Source organism: Trachurus japonicus, chromosome 19 (assembly GCF_045865225.1).
Source record: "Trachurus japonicus isolate A0001 chromosome 19, Traja_1.0".
In the NCBI taxonomy this organism is placed as follows: Eukaryota; Metazoa; Chordata; class Actinopteri; order Carangiformes; family Carangidae; genus Trachurus; species Trachurus japonicus.
In genome coordinates, this window is record NC_140925.1 from 6,311,180 (window position 1) to 6,329,987 (window position 18,808).

An 18,808-nucleotide genomic window follows, 5' to 3' on the forward strand; every position below is an offset into this window, starting at 1 on the left:
TGTTTCCAACCAGTTGGATATTCTTCTTACTAGTAATGACATAAAAATACAATACATCATCCATTAAATCCTCTTTTAAATATGTTTCTATTCTTTATTTTTATTCTTAAATAGTTCCCAAGTTCAAAAAAAATGAAATAAAAAAATTAAAACATTAAACCTATGACCAAAATCTTTAGACAGATACTGTCTTAAATGTTTTCCTCCTTTAGGTCGGTGATGACGATCGTCTTTAGCATCGTACTCTCTTCTCAGTCACACCTGAAAGCCACAGGTACCAAGTCGGAGTAATTCATATGCAATACGTCAGTACTGCCCCTCCCCCCTCCAAAAAAAACAAACAAAACAAAAAACAACTGAGCACAAATTTGATCCAACACAAACTTACTGAGGTGAATGCACCATGCACAGAGAGGACCGGTGATAATAAACCTGCGATTACGAGTGTTATCATCATCTTGTAGGTTTACGTGGTGAGAAAAAAAGCTGCTTATTAATTATATCACCCTTTCTCTCCATTTTGATAATCAATAATCATTTCATTTATTATAATATCGGTTCTGCTTCAAACTTCTCAAACATGTCGATGTGCTCCTTTTCCTTTGTTAAGTACTGAGTAATTTCCAGTTTTGCATGATCGATTGACATTCGGAGACATTATCTTGGGATGTGGAAATTTGCAATGAGCATCGTTCACTATTAATTGAAAAAAAAAAAGTAATTTTAATTGATTTAAATGTTGCTGCAGTTCCTGGGGGAAACATTAAGCTTTTTTACCTTGAAATGCTACTCACTGTTTGCTGCTGCATTCAATACTAAACTGTAAATTTGTGACTTAAAACAAGATCTGAAACTCACTATAGGCGATTGATGCTGCAAATACAGGTGGTAAATAAGAGGTAAAATAAGATGTGTGATTTTAAAAATGTCGATTATAGCCACTTAAAAGTTCTCGTTTTCTTTATTGGGCTTCATTGGTGGTGCATGTTCCTGTATGAATCTGCATTAAATCAAATTAGCACAGAAAACCAGTTGATCCAGGCCCCGACAGCTTGCAGCTGTGACTTCACGGTGCATCTACACAGTCAAACACCTGCAGCTGTAATAAAGCCGGATAAAGGACACGGTCTGACTGGATGTCTGGACAGACAGTACACTATAAGAACAACAGGCCTCGGTATCTAACCTGACAGAAAAATATAGTTTTCATTTCAAGTCATTGGTTGCTGCTTCACACACAGTCTGTTTTCTGCATAAAAATTGTTGAAATTCTCAAAAGTATAAAGATATATGTATATATGTGGAGCGCAGTCTTCTAAAAAACTCCAGGTAGCTCAACAGGTGCATCCTCTGAGATTTAACAACCAGGTGCTGACGGTTCCCATGAGCCAGTCACGGGTGTGAGGAGGAGGAGGAGGAGGAGAGCTCAGCAGCACCGTCTCCACTCTGCAGCCTCCTCAGAGCGGTTCATATATGCTGCTCAAAATATCCAGCACTGATATTTTTCAGTCTCTCTATCTCGTGTGTGTGTGTTTCGCTGCACGTCGCTGCCGTCTCATCACCACAGCGTCACGTTCTGAGTCTTAGCGAAACCTGGATTCTCTCGGAGCTTCCAGTACATCCCGTTGGTCAACCACACGTCCCGTCCACAGGAGTCTTTGGCTTTCCTTCAGGAGAGACAGAAAATGACTGCATCAAAAATACTATTAAACATTTGCACAGGAAACAATGAGAAGAGGGAGATTTTTTTCTATGTAAGCTTATTTTCACTTGTACCAATGAATGGGTTTCAATATGTATCTGTAGGAACGTGAAATATGGAGAAATGTACTTCCAAAATACTTTTTGATAAGTAGTCCCTTCATAACAGTAAATACATATACATGGTTTCTAACTCACTATTATAATCAGAATGAGCTTTATTGCAATAATACTCAGAACAATTAACGTTTTTAATGTAGTTTTAAGCAGATACGTATATTTCTATTAAATTATAAACATATATATGCTGCTTATAAATTCTATAAAATGACAGAAAGTGAAGTGTGACTGTTTAGCTTATTATATAATACAAGTAATCTAGTATATTTTGGTCTCAATACCAGGGTCAACAATTTTTATGAGCAGTAAGGAAAAAAAAGAATATTATAAGAGTTGAATAGAGTATATAAACACATTCATATGATCAAATATTGAGGTTTCAAGTGGAACCAGGTTTACACATCAGAATTAAGTTGTATAAAGTTGGCGGTTTGACCTCTGACCTCAGCCTGTCTGCTTCAGGCTAACAGCTGGAGGCTACGTTAGCTGCTGCTAGCATAGTATTGTTGTTTTTGTTTTGTGGCTCCAACAGCATCATGGGAGTTTTATCAATAACAAAAGGCCATATATGGTGCTTTATTATTATTGTCATCAATCATTGTAGTATAGTGCTTTTGTTGAAACAATAATACATGTCATTATTATGTTCCTCTCCATCGTTAAAGAGGATAAAATAAATAAACTCACTTGAAAAATCGCGGGGCATGCTCTTCTCCCTTTTTGGCGAGTTCTTTCCTCCGCTCCCTCTGAATTCCTTCGATATCGTCTTTTTTTAAGTCGGCTTCTTCCACCTTTCCCTCCTCCAGCATTCTGTTCAAAGAGACAGACACATCAGCTGTAATCTGCTTTTATTTATTTGTTGATTTTTTTTTTTAACCCACATGATAAAGGCTTCCTCCAGATGTGCTCACCTCTGGTCCGGGCGCAGGCGGCTGTCTGTGGGCGGCAGGAGAGGAACCAGCTCCTGGGTCAGTTCATTCAGCTCCATGGCGAAGGTGGAGAAGCCATAGTAGAGCAGGTAATCCTTTGGCTGTGTATCTGCAGGAGGACACAGGTTGCTCAGGTGACGCTGGGATTTATGCTGATTAGCAGTTTTGGCGAACGAGGAGCTCCATTTAAAGCAGAGACTCTCGCTTCAGAGCCTAAGTACACCGACGAGTGACGCAGACGACTCCAAACAGAAAATTATACCATCACAAAGACGGATTAAAATGTGAAAGATAGCATTTAAAGGGATAGTTCAACATTTTGGCAAATGGCCCATTGCCATAATCCCTATAGTCATAGCAGTAGGTTCGTTACCTTTATTTTTCGGTGCAAGCTATTTTTAAAGCGGCAGAGCAGAGCCGTGAGCTGCTCAGAGCTACGCTACGGAGGCTAATGGGATTTCTTGGTTTCCTTCATCAAACTCATCAAATACACAATCCAACAACTCCGAAACGCTCTGGTGGACAAGTTGTGACCTGCACATTCACCACGCTATGAGATAATAACAGAACGTTACCAGACAGAGTTGTTTTAGAGGCAAATTCATGCAAAACCACTGATGTGCGTTGCCTTCAGGGGCAGTTTTCCGGCATTTACCTCTAAAACAACTCTGTCTGGTAACGTTCTGTTTGTAATTTATTTATTTATTTCCATCTGTTATTATCTCATAGCGTGGTGAATGTGCAGGTCACAACTTGTCCACCAGAGCGTTTTGGAGTTGTTGGATTGTGTATTTGATGAGTTTGATGAGGGAAACCAAGAAATCCCATTAGCCTCCGTAGCGTAGCTCTGAGCAGCTCACGGCTCTGCTCCGCCGTTCTAAAAATAGCTTGCACCGACAATTAAAGGTAACGAACCTACTGCTATGACTATAGGGATTATGGCAATGGGCCAATTTGCCAAAATGTTGAACTATCCCTTTAAGATGAAAGCATCTCAAATTAAAACATGTTACTAAAATGTCTTGTTTTGGTTGTTCATGCACTCACTTGGCTTCCACACACACTTCGGCGTCGGCAGAGTGTCACAGAAGATGCCTTCGTGCCACAGGCCTCCGAACCGGTGAATCACACTCCCGCTCTGGTCCAGCACCGTCCCCTGCACCTCGTTCTTGTTCGTGTCTGAGCCCCAGTAACGAGACTGCAGCAAAAAACACAACTTTCTTAGGAAAATCTGCCCACTTGCAAACCAAATAATAAGTAGAAGAAAAGCAGCGTTGAAATGTGTTAACTCACCTTGACGAAGGTGATCTTGCAGGTGCACGCGTTGCTTTTCAGGTTTCGGATGGTGACCTCGCCGTAGTGCTCCAGGTAGCGCTGCTGACTGAGGACGTTGTGGATGCAGGTCACCACTTTGTTCCACTCGTAGTGGTCTCCGTACCTGCATACGAGCATCACAGTTCAGGAGATGAGCCAGTTCATCAGTAAACAAAGAAATAAACAACTATTTGGAATTATTATCAAGTAAAAATGACAAAAATTCAGCTTCTCTCGGGGGAGGAATCATGGTTTTCCTGTGTTTTATATCAATGAGCAATTTTAAAGGACATCAACTTGTATTTTGAGAAAATGTAACAGACATTTGTCACTACTTTATGGCATTTTTTGGACATCAGACAGTAATTAACAAACAAATCCATGATGGAAAACAAATACTAGTTTGGCTCCAGGTGTCTAATGTTTAAGGTGACAACCATTCAGCTACAATGTCCCTTCTGTTTCATGGATTCAGTTCATTATTCTATTAGTTTTTATGAACTTTCTATCACACACTGACATGGCAGCACCTTCATTATGTTGTTAGTTATTACATCACATCATTATGTATGATCAATCAAATGCAGAAGCGCGAGCAACATCTGGACAGATGCTTGGAAGGTGGTGATATTCATGTCTCATTGCTCCCAGCTCGTCTCTAATGGACAATAGCAGACTTCATCATTTCTCATGAGGAATGAGCCTCAGTCACAGGTAACGGTCCAGAGTCGCGCCTCATCTGACACAGACTCTGGAGAAAAATTTGCAAATGCAAATTGAGACCGGTGAGAATAAAGTCGGACCGTTTACCTCGGCAGAGTCACGTTCACCATTCCTGTCGGCAGGATCTCCAGAGACTTCCCCCAGAATTTGTTTTTCCATCGCTGGTCTGGAGAAGAGCACAAACAAATGACGATGATGATGATGATATAAAACAGATGTTTTATGTATAAGACAGATGTTTGGTGTGATAAGAGCCTCACCTTGCCAAAAGGAGTAGTTGGGTGAGTCTGCATGGCAGGCGGAGATGGGCGGGTGGTGGCAGACCTGGTGTGGATGAACAGAAGAGTCACGTTTTTTTTTAATCAAACTCTGGAATTAGCTTCTCTTTTTTTTTATTATTGTGAGGTCACATGTGATGGGTTCTTTCCTGAAAAGCAGCTTGAATACATTTTTGAACAACCTCTTATATTGATACATATAGAAATTTGAAAATAATTACAAAGACTAAAGATGATTTAATGGGTCAATTTCATCTTTAACTCAGTTTATTGTGCATTTTATGCTTTTTTGGCAAATGAATTGGACTAAAATACATGGAGATGAAGAGCAAGTCTGAGAGGAAAAATGCAACAACTGATCTACAGGAACTACATCTGCCATCGCCACTAATGTCAATATTTCATCTTTTAAATATCACTGTTATTAACACTGTTGTGAAATTCCTACAATATTAGAAGCTGCTGGAAAACATAAAAACAAACAACAACAGCTGTTTTTCCAGTGATTAAATCATGTTGTCTGAGTCAGTGACACAGTAAATTCATGAGTTTTTACATTATTCTTGTGTTTTATTCTGATTATTAATTGAAATAGATTATGTTTCTATCTAATGATTCAGTTTTTTATTGTTCTGACCTATTGAAGTTTAAGTTTTTGAAAAGTGTCCTACAAGTAAATATGATCATGATGTTGAGCAGAAATCACACCTTACATAGCAACAACACAACATCGCATCACAACTACTGTCCAAGAAATTAACTGCCTTCCTGAAGACCGATGTTTAATTATTTCCCCTTAATTGCCATCACTCCTAAATAAATGGCTGAAGCATCCGTGTTCCCTTTATGATTTGTTATTACAGCCATAAATCACTCCACAGCTCTGAGCAGCTCAATTAAACCACTGACTCATTCATCTAAATTCACCACAAGGGGATTATGTGCTATGGCAGCTAATTCCTCATCATCTTTGCCTTTCTTTTTTTTTTTCTTTCTTTTTTTTTTTTAAAGCAGGTCAGTTTTAATGAAGCTCTGCGGTTGGTTGTGACGGTGGTGAAGTTTTTCCTTCAGTTACCTGCTCACTGATGAAGTGGAAGCCTCGGTCGTCCCTGACGCACTCGTACGTCTCCCCCAGCACCGGGTTAAAGGGCTTGTAGCGGTTCCTGAACGTCGCCGTGGAGTAACCGGAGATAGCGAAGGCAGCAATGTAAACCTGCAGGAGATAAAAGAAAGAACAATAAAATGATGAAGTGAAGTTTTAATGCCAAGCAAATCTTATAGATGAGCTCTGAACTGTATTGCTCACATTTTCCTAGTGTGTAATATTGAGCGATTTCATTTTATTTTGTATTTTTTCCTTGTTCTCTGGGCAACAAATTGAATCAAAGGCAACTGGACTTGTATTTGTCTAGGGAGACGTTTCGCCTCTTATCCAATGTATTTAAGCTCTGTGAGGGTGTTTACCAAAGTACTTGTAAACACCCTCACAGAGGTTAAATACCTGAGTCCACTGTGACTAGTGAGGACTCAGACCAATGCGTCACAAACTGATGAAGCCCCTTGGATAAGAGATGAAACGTCTTCCTAGACAAATACAAGTCTAGTTGCCTTCGATTCAATTTGTTGCCCAGAGATAACGATGACCTGGATGAATGAGAATATCCACAGACATATTTTGCTTGTTATTTCTTGTGTTTTTTTTGCTGTAACTCCAAATTTGGGATGATCCAAGCAGTGAATACACAGATTTATTATCAGGTCTTTAACAGCAACATTGCACCACATCTGTTTGACAATGTAAAAACAACCGTGTGTGTTTGTGCAGCCTCACCATCCTCTGGTAGGGGTCCGGTGTGTTGCTGGCCGTGTCCAGCAGCTCGCTGTACTCCAGCTCCTCACACAGCCGCTGCAGCAGGTTCACGGGCTCGTTCAGAGCGGCCGGCATCGACACCCGCGCCAAGTCTTTACCTGAGGAGGAAGACGAGCAGGTGAGCCTCAGGAGGAAGTTGCAGAGCGGTGAGATGTTATATCAGTACAGGTGTTATCAGTGCAGCGGGCGCTTACCTATGTTGTTGTAGAGGATGGCCATCAGCCCCACGTGGCTGTTGTCTGGACAGGAAGCAGGGAGCGTGCGACGCCCAGTGCTCTTGGGGACGACGCTGTTAGGAGACTTTGAAATGCTCGCACGGTACTGACGAGTGGCCGATGCTGTGATGTAGTAGGTAACAGGAAATCATTTCAATTATTCAGAACAGAGACTCACAAGAGTCCTTAAAAGGGATACTTCACCCAAAATCAATAGGGTTTGGAGAACTTTTCGTCATCAAAACGCTTTTGGAGTTCCAGGTGGCGTTCGGCTGGCAACAGATTTTCATATAATTGTGGTGGATAGAGTTCACTTTTGAATCGTCCAAAACACACACTATGAAACATCCGTACTGACCCAAGTGTCCTGAAGCCACCAAACGACGAACGAACAAACATCTCACAGCAAATCTCGCACATGCACACAAACATCAACAGAGCCACTGGGAGCTACTACAACAAGGATAAAAACAGAGATCAAAATCATTTCTTCCGAACAACTTTTTCATGTCTCAGCTTCAGGACACTTGGGTCAGTACAGACGAGCAGTATGGAGGTATCTGGATGTTTCATAGTGTGTGTTTTGGACGATTCAAAAGTGAACTCTATCCGCCGCCATTATATGAAAATCCGTTGCCAGCCGGACCCCCCCTGGAACTCCAAAAGCGTTTTGATGACTCCGAAAGTTCTCCAAACCCTTCCTTGGCATGACGGTGAGTAGAAAATTTGTGAATTATTGCTTTTGGGTGAAGTATCCCTTTAAGGACAAAAAGTGTCATGGACAAACTATGCGTGCACCCACCGTGTCCTTCCTCCGGCTCTGAGTTGGAGGTGGTCCCGTCACTGAGTCCTGATTCGTCAGACACCTCGGAGGAGCTGCCGCAGAGGACGTCGTCACTGGCGTCGAAATACTCCGCCGCTGAATCTGCCACCGAGGGAGGCCCGTTGGATGAATGCCTCCCTGCTGCAGGCTAACGAGACAAAGGCATACATTTAAAAAACTAAATAAAAAACACTTGTCAGAGACTCCACATGACAGGTGCAGCATGAATCTTACCGGGGCTAATGTGTTCGGCTGGTGGATGTTGTTTGAATCCCAGACTTCTTGTAATTTGTGCCTCTCCTGGGCCAGAGTCTCATGAACTGTCTTCAGGGATGCGAGCACTGAGGGGCAATAAGAGGACAAATCACACGTATTTAATAACTAAAATATGCAGTGTACTCATGTTTTTCTTTTCGCTTTTCTTTCATTGTCCTTAGCCTTGATCCCTCCAGCGTGCACGTGCATGTATCTGTCTCACTGACCTCGTAGCGACATGGCGCAGATGTCCTGCTGGATCTTCTTGCCCTCGGGCGATGTGACGGTGGGAGGGGACAGCTGAGTGTAAACGTAGTCGGGGATGGACGGGACCGACGCTCCGAGGTGAGACGAGCTGTTCAGGTGACTGGAGGACAGCTGGGAGGTGAACAGAGGAGGAGGGAAGATGATCGATTCTCTGGTTAATTTAAGATTTTTCCAATTTATCTGTCAGAAAGGTGTCACAGCTGCATTTTACAATCCAGCAAGGTTTTGACCCTCAGCATTTATAGTTGTTACCACTGTCTACATATTTGGACTAGACTATCATACACTGGTTTATGGATGTTATAATACAACTATTTACTTGCTTGTCCAGACTTGCACACTAAACAGTAACTGCAGAACTTTTCTTCAATATCAGAGTAACCCAGTGCTAATTATCTGTAAATCCATTCATAGGCCTACTGTTAATGGTAAATGCGGCTCACTTGATTTTTTCCAAATTGTGAACAAATAAAGTTGCATCCCTCTGAATCTAGGGCAAAGTTAAAGGAGAATTATGGTAATTTTCTAAATAACGCTCTAGGTCCCCGAGTGCGACCATAGGAAAAGACCCGAGAAAAATATGTGCAGCCCGGACCTAGTTCTCCTCCTGCTAGCTGCACTACACAGTAATGGGGGCAGAACTTTAAAACCGTGACTTTGGCCTCTATTATGCTCAAAATATCACTACACATGCTTTGCAACATCCACCAGTGCCTTACGACACAACACTGTGTGCTTTTGTCACGTAGCTCTGTTCATGCTGGCTTCCTTGATAGACCTTACTAGTCAACTGTCGAGCTCGGGACTGTTTCCATATCAATGAAGCTCCTCATTTGTATATTCTGGTTCAAATAAACAAGGACCATCAAATCCAAAATGTTCCTCCATCTCTTCAACATCAGATCCGGACATTTCTTCCCCTTTCTGCAACGATGCAGATTGGGCATGCGCTCGACAGTGGACTAAGGTCTACCAAGGAAGGCACTGCTGGATGTTGCAAAGCATGTGTAGTGATATTTTGAGCATAATAGAGGCCTGAGTCACGGACGGTTTTAAAGTCCTCCCCCCATTACTTCGCTGTTTAACTGCAGTGTACCGCAGCTAGCAGGAGGAGAACTAGGTCCGGGCTGCACATATTTTTTGCGGCTCTTTTCCTATGGTCGCACTCAGGGACCTAGAGCTGTAGAGCGTTATTTTAAACTGCAATTGGGCCAAAAACACTGCAAAAAGCTAGTTAGCTTAGCTTAGTGTTCTTCCAAGCTACAGCTTCATATACTACTAAAATTTTAGACCAGTAGCAATCTTCTCATTTATCTCTTTGCGTTAAAGCAAATAAAGAATATTTCCCTAAAATATTACCGCTCCTTTAAAACAAATAATAGCCTATAGTATACTGAATATTGATATTAAATGATGCAGGTGTGAGCACTGATTCCGTTTAATTAAAAATATAATTTGTCAAACACAAGTGTCACTAATTCAATCAAACCATGATAATGTGCCAGGACCCATGTGTTTAATTGTTTTAAGGTGGTTTTCTGAATGTTGTGTGCTGAATGCTGCAGAAATTATAAATAAATTGAATTGAACCTAAATAAAACAGAGCCGTCATTAAAATAATTATCGTTCGTTGCATCTGTGCTTTTTCTGCAACAACAAGTCCAGATCACTGTGTGCGAGCGGCCGGTCTGTGTGCTGTAATATCATTACACTAATCTCATCAGGGACTTATTTACACATTGAACTTCAGGTTGACTAACGTTTCACAGCCCTGCAGCTTTTCTGTCCTATATCGACTGTGTTCAATTGGTTATTTTAATGTTTAGATCAAGACTACATTTGCAGAGCAGGACAGAAAAGCCAAGCAGAGCCAGGAAAACTACACATCTAAACTAAACACAGGTTTACACGGCTGATCTATTGACTCACTCATTCTACAAAACCAGAAACATTTCATGTCTACACTCATAAACATGTTTTTGGACGTTAAATAAATCAGAGTTTAATCCACCAGATAGAAACACAAACACAAACACCATCGTCCAGTGAAAATTACACAAAACACATTTAGCATTTAACATACACAATATTTTTGTGATGTCATAATTTGAAATATGCAGCAGTGAATATATTTTTTTGTTTGTTTGTTTTTTTAGGAATCAAGTTGTTTCATGTTTGATGTCAATTGGCGACTCACCGATTTAGTAATCCCACGAATAGGCTTTGGATTAGAGAAAAGCCCCAAAATGTTATAGAAAGGTTGGGATGTCAAATTACTTAGACCCAGTAATTACCAGCAATCAAAGACCAATTAGTATCAAAGTCAAATGTATGTAAAGAAAATTAGTGTAAAATAAAAATCATATTATCCGTAGCGTTCAGCCTGCCCAGACCGTTCTTACCATTCCCAAGGCCTCCACCCTGGACAGAGTGCGGGAGTGGCCCCACATCTTCCCCGACTTTGACTTCTTCGGCTTCTCAAGTGAGAGGTTCTGTAAAGGAAAGGAAAAGAAAAGAAATAATCACACTATAAAAAGTTTAGTTTGTGGTACATTGGCCGTTTCAGACCCCTCGGGCCTCGGCTCCACCTGTATGCTGATGATCCGCTGCAGGTCTCCGTTGGTGAAAGCCTGGCCCACCTCCAGCGCCTGCAGCCTCTGGATTAAGCGGTTTAGCTCGGAGAGGTCCAAGTGGCACCGGTTCAGCTCTGCAAGAAAAACCATGAGAGGTTTAATCTTCTGTTACTTGTACTCTGAGTAGATGATGGACGGATAAAAGCTTCCTGCGCCGTGCTATTGATCACAGAGTGTTACATATACAGTATATATACCTTGGACACAGAGATCTGGGTCGTGACTTTGCTGCAGCCAGGCCGACACTTTGCTGTTCACGCCCGTGTTAGCTGACGGCAGCATCCCTGAGGGTCCAGGGGGATCTGTCCCTGCTGTAGAGCTCTGTTAACACAAACACAAACATCCAGCTACTGTAAGACTTTGATTCACTTCTAAAAAGACTTTTAAAGGGATATGCCAACATTTGTGTCTTGCCTCACTCCCGAGTCCATGACAAGCAGATAGACACCATCCTTTCGACTGTGCGTGCAGTAACAAGGGAGAGCCTGTATCGCCCGTAATTAGCTTAGCTCAAACGCTGGAAGTGTATGGGTAGTGTTAGCCTGCCTCCACCTTAAGTCATCAGAGACACTCTTCAGCAACTCTAAACGGAAACCGGCGGGCCGATCTTCGTCTCAGAGCTGACAAAACTCTCCGGTAAGGCATCTTGAGCAGTCAAATGCCGGTAACTATAAACTAACTAACTAAATAACCGGAAGTGGCCGGAAGTGTGTTGGTCACAACGGCTAGCTTGAGTAGCGCCGAATTCGTCCGAACAAAATTGTAAACAGCTGGTATTTAGACAAATTAAGGACACACTGCTGATCTAAACGGCTACTTTCTCACCTAAAAATGTTGATAAAGTGATATATTTACAGAGTTTAGAGCTAAAATGAAATCAGCTTCTGACTGCTGATTTCGGCTCAGGTAGCAGGCAGGCTAACACTACCCATACACTTCCAGCATTTGAGCTAAGCTAATTACGGGCGATACGGCTCTATCTCCCTTGTTACTGCACGCACAGTCGAAAGGATGGTGTCTACCTGCTTGTCATGGACTCGGGAGTGAGGCAAGACACGAAAAAAAAATGTTGGCGAATCACTTTAACTTCACTCTTTTTATCCGATACTCACCAGATCTCCGTTCCTCTGAGCCTCTCCGGCCCCCACGCTGTGGGACAGAGTCTGGATGAAGCCGCTGTTGACGTGAGCCGCCTCGTTCTTCTTGAACAAGCGGTGAGCCTGAAGCTTGGTCACCCAGATGTAGAAGAGTTCGTGGCTCTTTGCCTTGGTGAGAGAAGAGAAGTGTATGTATGTATGTAGCCTACTGTATGTATGCATGCAGCAGCTCCTCTGTCTCCTTCACCTGAAGCCACGCTGCTCATCTGATCACCATCGTTTTACCTTCATGTGATAGAGGATGTCGCCCGCGTCCAGGTCGATGCGGTTTGACTTCTTATTTATCGACATCACAGCGAGGCTGACGTCCAGGGAGCCCTGGACTCGTCCCCTGGAGACCTGGAGAAGAACAAGTTCATGTGTCCAAAGGTTTTCAAAGATAAAAATCCTGTCAGAAAATGTTAGGGCTGCCCCCGACCAAAGATTTTCTTGGTCAACCAGTAGTCGTCATTTATGGCGATTAGTCGACTAACCCACCCCCGATAACATCTGTAACCACATTGGAAAAAGTCGCTTTTGCCAAAAAAAAAAAAAAAAAAAAAGAGACCTGCCATGCCGTGTAAAAAAAACAAGCGAGTGAGTGTCACGACTTCCTGAATCTGGCCCTTCAAATTAAAAGCCCTATAGCCTTTCATATACAGTTCAGTCATGTTGATTTTGACTTAAAGCAGAAGTAAGAGGAATATTTGTGTTAATATAAGTCTTAAATAGTTATATCTTCCGACAGCAATCACTGTTTGGTCCGAAACACGGGTCTGTCAGTCACTCTGCTCTGCTGTAAGCCGAGGAGAAAACTTTCCTTGTATCCTACAACCTTTATCCAATGAGGAGAGAGAACGGCATAAAGGGGCAGTCCTCTCTGTGTGTGCGGCCAAGGGATGCGTGTGAATGTGGTGACGTAGGGGACGAGGGCGGGGACTGCCAACTCCATCAGCTGACAGGAAGTTAGCCAAAACGACCGGATCGCTGACTTCTGCTTTAATTTTGACAAGACAAGGCTTCAAATGTTTCTTTTTTTTCCCTGCGACCAATCGACCAATGAAATTTTGGTCGGCTAATGACGACTATTTGGGGGCAGCCCAAGAAAACGTTGTGTTCACTTACATCTTGTTGATTTTTGCAGTAGCGCAAGATCCCGGCCTCCAGGACAAAGTATCGCTGAGAAAGAGAGAGACAGAGCGATCAAATATTATAAGTAACCATTATTATTATCATTCTAAAAAGCAAATGTGGAATAAAAGGTAACAGATTCCATCTTCCTCTCACCTTGTGCCACCCTTTGAGTGGCCACTTCCTCCTCTTGAGCAGATATCCCTCACAGATCCCCGGGGTCGCCATGTCCTGAGGGTTGTCGCCCGCTGAGTTCATCTCCACATGAAGGTCGTCGATCACTTCCCAATCTTTGATTATCTGCAGACAGCAAAGTAGCAGGAGAAACGGTCTTCTTCTTTGTTATATCATAACATGACGACGACACGAGATACGTGCTCATTGTTCTCTCAAATATCTTGATTCATCGTTTAATCTATAAAATATCAGACGTATATCGGTTATTGTCAAACTGCATGTTTGATATGACAAATCAGTGATTAATGAGTGAAATAGCTTGATTGATAACCCCCTACAACCTTTATCAGTGGCATCCAGAGGCTCTTATCTGAGCTTTTTGCATAAAAGCTCAGATAAGAAGGCCTGATGTTTTCTTTTATCAGTCGATGACTGATTGTGACACATCTATAAAGTGGAATTATTTGTTATTTCTGGTAAATTCTGTGTAATTTTCTCCACCAGCCTGTCTGTTATGACAGTACAGTGAGCAGCCAGACGATGCGAAGACGATACAAGGCACCTGACATTTGCATCACTATTCACTATTTCTGTCGTGGTTTCTAGAGTAATTGACTGATTAATCGATAAGTAAAATAACTGTCAGTTCAGTTGCAGCCTCGTGTGTGTGCATGCTGCAGATATTCATGACACAGGCATCGAGGCATCTTTTTTTTTAATCTTATCTTTCAGATTAATAACCAAAGCGTCTGTTTCTGTCTCCAATCTCTGTGGTTTCGTACAAAACAAGCAGAGACAGTCACGGTAAAAAAAACAGAGGAGCTGAAACTGAGCAAAAGTCAGATGTTATTCTGGGTCTTGTTGTGGTGAGGGTGTGTCGTCAAAGGAAGGAAGACCCCATCTCTCCGCTCCGCCACCAGCTTTGTTTTGTTGTGCTGTTTTTTTTAATGATTGAGAAATCGTCACCACTGGTTTCACAACAGACGTGAGAACCAGAACCAGCACCATAAAGAAGAGAAACAATAATAATGTCGACACAGCTGTACTACGTTGTGTGTGTGACTGACCTGTCTGGAGTGACGGGACGACAGGGTGCTGCTGCTGCGAGAGTGCGGCGGTTTGTTCCAGGTGGGCGAGGTTTTCTCCAGGCCGCTCGCCAGCGACTGGCTGCGGTTCAGTGACGAGCCGTAAGAGTCCATTTCACAGAGCAGCTCTCAGACTCCTGCACCCGGGCTGACGAGAGAGGTCCGCTGCAAACCACCGAAAGACCCCTGTCAACAGAAAAAAGGACGAGTGGGTCAGAGCGAAATACGAAAAACACATCAGGTGGAACGATTGATCAAATATTTGCAGTTTCCAACTTCTAAAATGACAGGATTTTATGATTTTCTTTTTCAGATATGATAATAAAGTGAATATTTGGGGGTTTTCAGCTGTTTCTCAAGCAAAACAAGACACTTGAAGGCAACAGGAAGTTACACGTCAGACTTCTGTCCCTGTTGTAATGTAATTAAATGATAAATTGTCTGGCGGAAAATATATTTTCAAGCACATACAGTCAAATGTGGAGAATCTGAGGGAGGACAACAAGTAATTATTATTTATACTCTGTCACTGCGATTTCACTTTATCTATTAATTTGATACCTTATTAAAGTGATGATTTAAAAAAATAAAAATCAGAAAAATAAAACAGTCCAACCTTTTATCTTTATATGGATAATCTTTGTAAACATATTTGCTTTACCTGGCCAACTGTTCTAAAGGAAAATTATAAAGTATTCAGAAAAATGGCCGCTTAAACGTGCATCAGCTGAAGAAGACCATGTGATGTGATAGAAAGCACCACAATAGATATGGAAAGGGCTTCTCACAACAACTTTTTTCAACAAAGACATTCAATTTTCAATTATATAAAAAGAGAGAAAAGCAGAAAACCTGTCATTAACTCCTGATAATTTACTTGTTGTGGCTTCTGAACATAAATAAAACATGGGCCTGCATGAACCAACGACGGCAGCTGTGCACTGGAGTCAGATCTTAATCTGACGTGTTTCCACTGAGTTAGTTTCCTTTATGAAGATAGCAGCTGCTCGGTGCCACATCGCTGAGGCCAAAGTGAAAGTGTTAAAGAGCCACAGAGCAGAGGAGGATGAGGAGGAGGAGAGAGAGAGGACTCTGTGTAATCCAGTTACCTAACAGAGGTGAGGAGCTGAGCTCCAGGTTCAAGCCTGTGATAATTTAATGTTACCTGGATGTGGTTCAGTCTATCCTGGACCCGGATCCTCATCCAGATCACTCTGGATCTTAAACGTCACAGGAAAACAAAACTCCTGCCAAACTCTGAGATAAATTGTTGTTTGGCTCCAGATTATCATACGAGGGCGACTCTGGGCTTTGAGGTCGAACGTTACGTGTGTCATAGAAACACACACGCAAGAGAAAAGAAGCTGGAAATGTTGGATTTGAGCACAGTTCGTCCTTCGTCTCTTGTCATTCTTTCTGAAACTGTGTCACTAAATAATCTCAGATTTTGAACAGAGGTGGATCAACATCCTATAACAGGCTGCAACAAAACTATGTCATGAGTTTATCAGAGAAACACAACTGTTGCATGTTTAAAAATGAAATAGCTATAATAATACTCATTAAAAGAGGCTCTTTCTTTGCATAATTGAACTAAATACAAAGATTTTCAGGAAAAGCTAAACAATAATATAACAACAGCAACAATAAACCATTAGAAATCAATGCAGCTTCCTCTCATGTGCTATACTGTGTGGTTTGCACATGGTGGTGTAACGTCTCTGTGACAGCGTGGGCCAGCACCGCCTGCAGCGAGCGGATTACCAACCTCTGCTTAATTGGTTTTTCAAGGGGATGTTTATAGCAACTTGTCACTGGGACCTGGAGCAACAGGCTCCCAGAGCAGAGAGTCAACCACACCACAAACATCAGAACGTGCAGAGACAACGTCCACTGCCACCGTCACCACAGCAGCAGGACACAGCGGTCGAGAGAAATGAAAACGTGTAGAAGTGGTTCTTTGACACTTAAACGCATCATGATGATAAGAATAAAAAGCAAATCTACAGGTGTAAACTTGAAGGAGAATGAGAATGTAGGCCAGCTCACATGCAAAACAAAGGCTATGTGCTACAATCCAAACTGATATCCGTCTAAATCTGGGCAGAAGCAGCCTGGCTCGCTTGTTATGTTATGTAAGGCCTGCGGAGGATGAGAGTAACTGACCTCAGTGATGAGAGCATGTGGTGGAAACAGGATGAAGGGATTTGCAAGGTTTCTGAGCTCGCTTACTCAAGGAGGAGCGCAAAAAAAATGCTTTTGATCTCAAGTTAAGACTTTAAGGATTTCCCAGTCCATGTGGGAACTAACTCACTTTTCTAAATGTTCCTATATAAAACCTGTTTTGTTTTTTACAAGCACCGAGGTCGTGCACTTTGAGGAAATGTAGTCCGACCAGATTCAAGTGCAATAACGCATCCAAAAACAATCACATGATTGTTGGTCAGAGCAGCGTTTTTTCCTCATATTTGACCCAGAAGAGATGAGATAATATACAAACTGGTGGACGAGTGACATCATGAGCTCGTTACATGGAAGTAGACAAATTGGTACAGCCACTGATCATTAGATTATACCATTTAATGTTTCTTATGTTGGAATAAAAAGTGCTGCCAATAAAAAAAAAGTGGATCATCAGATCAGTTCAGGATAAAATATTCATGATTATGAATGAATGGGGAAATATGTGAGGCACATGACTCAGTATGTTTGTAATCCTGCACCAGAAGTGAGGAAATGTAAATAGTTTCATCTCAGTCCCTTGTGTGTGTGAAGCATGTGCTCTGTTAACTCACACAAACACACTCTGTACAATCAGAAGGCAGCTTACTGACTCTAATGTAAATGAGTGGAAATGAGCCTTAATGAGCAGCAGGGCTGAGTTCACTTCCTCAGTTGATGCCACCACACGTGCCCTGTGGGGCCTGTTTGAACTATTCAGGGCCTCATATGCTCTTATCTAAAGCTCATTAACATATCACTGCTCCAGCGAAGTGAAGTTGAAGTTTTGGCCACTTTACCAAAGGGATTTTTTTATTCTAAGGCCGTAAACATGGTTTAAAATGGCTGTCATATATAGGCAAGATAATATAAAGAGATTAAAACCGGTTCTTCTGCTGAGAATATTTCGCGTTTGTTATCAGAACTTTAAATACAATTGATTTAATTTCGTGTTTTCTTATTTAAAGCGTGAAAAATAATAAAACAGGGGGAAAAGGAAAGGGAGTCTCACCTGTAATCCAGACTCCTCGACTCTCATCATCTGTTGCGGTTTGATAAATCCAACAAAAAGTCTCATGTGGCGTTCAACGGTCTGTGGGAAATCAGCATTTCGACGAACAAAACGTTTACTTTTCCCATCGAGATGCGTTTGGAGAAAAGAGAAGGGAAAAAAAAGGGAAGTCAACCTACATGTTTCCTCCGCTGGTAATCACTTATTGTGGCCACATAAGCTGAGCGGCGGCCGAGCCCTCTCTCCCTCCCTCTTCCTATCTCTCTATCTCTCTATCTCTCTCTTTCTCTGGCGGGTGACTCCCTCCAAATCCAAGGAGAGCTGCTGCGCGTCGTGCGCAATGTGTCCTGGGCATTATCCGCATTAGCAGGAATTACACTGAGTGTCTAGCAGGGATGTGGTGGAGGGTAAATCTAGCCGACCTCCACTCACTCTGCTGCCCCCCTCACTTCACTGTTTCTATCATAAAGCAGAAGGTACGAGTTCAACCTGGAGATGCATCAAACGATTAAGTGGTGCATTTATTAAAATCGTGTATTTTAATGCAAACGTATGGATTTATATGGGGCGAAAATGAATTTGTGGGTCATGTTTTGTCCTGTCCACCATACCCTGTGTTTACCATTACACCTGTATTCTGTTGATGTAACTCCCTTTTCTGTTTGTTTTTGTGATGCATAAGGAAATAAAACATCTTTTATTTTATTTTGAAGTGTAAAAACTCTGAAATTCTGCACCTTCACTTTGATTTCTGATCCATATTGTGTTTTCAGTCAGTGTTGACAGTCGCTCTCCTGCAGGGGAGTGTGGTAGTGTGGTGGTGTGGAGGAGGAGAGTGCCTGAGTAGTGTCTGTCTCTGTCTCTCTCTCAGAAAAGCAGGCCATAATAGACTAACTGACCCAGATTAACATGCTGTAAT

The 18,808-nt window shown here is 42.1% G+C and overlaps 1 protein-coding gene across 2 annotated transcripts; it reads right to left on the reverse strand.

Annotated features, from left to right (window-relative positions):
- Window positions 1-1,538: 1,538 nt before the first annotated feature.
- On the reverse strand, window positions 1,539-18,134 carry osbpl7 (oxysterol binding protein-like 7). 2 transcript variants are annotated; one of them, XM_085761358.1, is made up of 23 exons: window positions 17,890-18,134; window positions 14,640-14,843; window positions 13,552-13,695; window positions 13,390-13,443; window positions 12,511-12,624; window positions 12,241-12,393; window positions 11,326-11,449; window positions 11,084-11,202; window positions 10,898-10,987; window positions 10,693-10,716; window positions 8,456-8,606; window positions 8,208-8,314; window positions 7,953-8,121; window positions 7,130-7,273; window positions 6,897-7,033; window positions 6,141-6,278; window positions 5,048-5,111; window positions 4,875-4,953; window positions 4,044-4,188; window positions 3,798-3,948; window positions 2,733-2,859; window positions 2,509-2,631; window positions 1,539-1,667 (listed from the first exon to the last, which is right to left on the reverse strand). In XM_085761358.1, the coding sequence occupies exons 2-23, from the start codon at window positions 14,769-14,771 to the stop codon at window positions 1,559-1,561; spliced, it is 2,598 nt and encodes an 865-aa protein (XP_085617484.1). In that variant the 5' UTR covers window positions 14,772-14,843; window positions 17,890-18,134; the 3' UTR covers window positions 1,539-1,558. The 2 variants fall into 2 exon arrangements, with proteins under 2 accessions (XP_085617484.1, XP_085617485.1); XM_085761359.1 differs by lacking the exon at window positions 10,693-10,716.
- Window positions 18,135-18,808: the final 674 nt, after the last annotated feature.

What these genes read in the sequence shown, in the direction of transcription:
- osbpl7 (XM_085761358.1), bottom strand. Translation starts at nt 14,771, where the DNA reads ATGGACTCTTACGGCTCGTCACTGAACCGCAGCCAGTCGCTGGCGAGC. An exon ending in CCCAGATCTCTGTGTCCAAG is followed by an intron (nt 11,203 to 11,325) that starts GTATATATACTG and finishes TTTTTCTTGCAG; the next exon opens with AGCTGAACCGGTGCCACTTG. An exon ending in GGGTGGAGGCCTTGGGAATG is followed by an intron (nt 10,717 to 10,897) that starts GTAAGAACGGTC and finishes TCTAATCCAAAG; the next exon opens with CCTATTCGTGGGATTACTAA.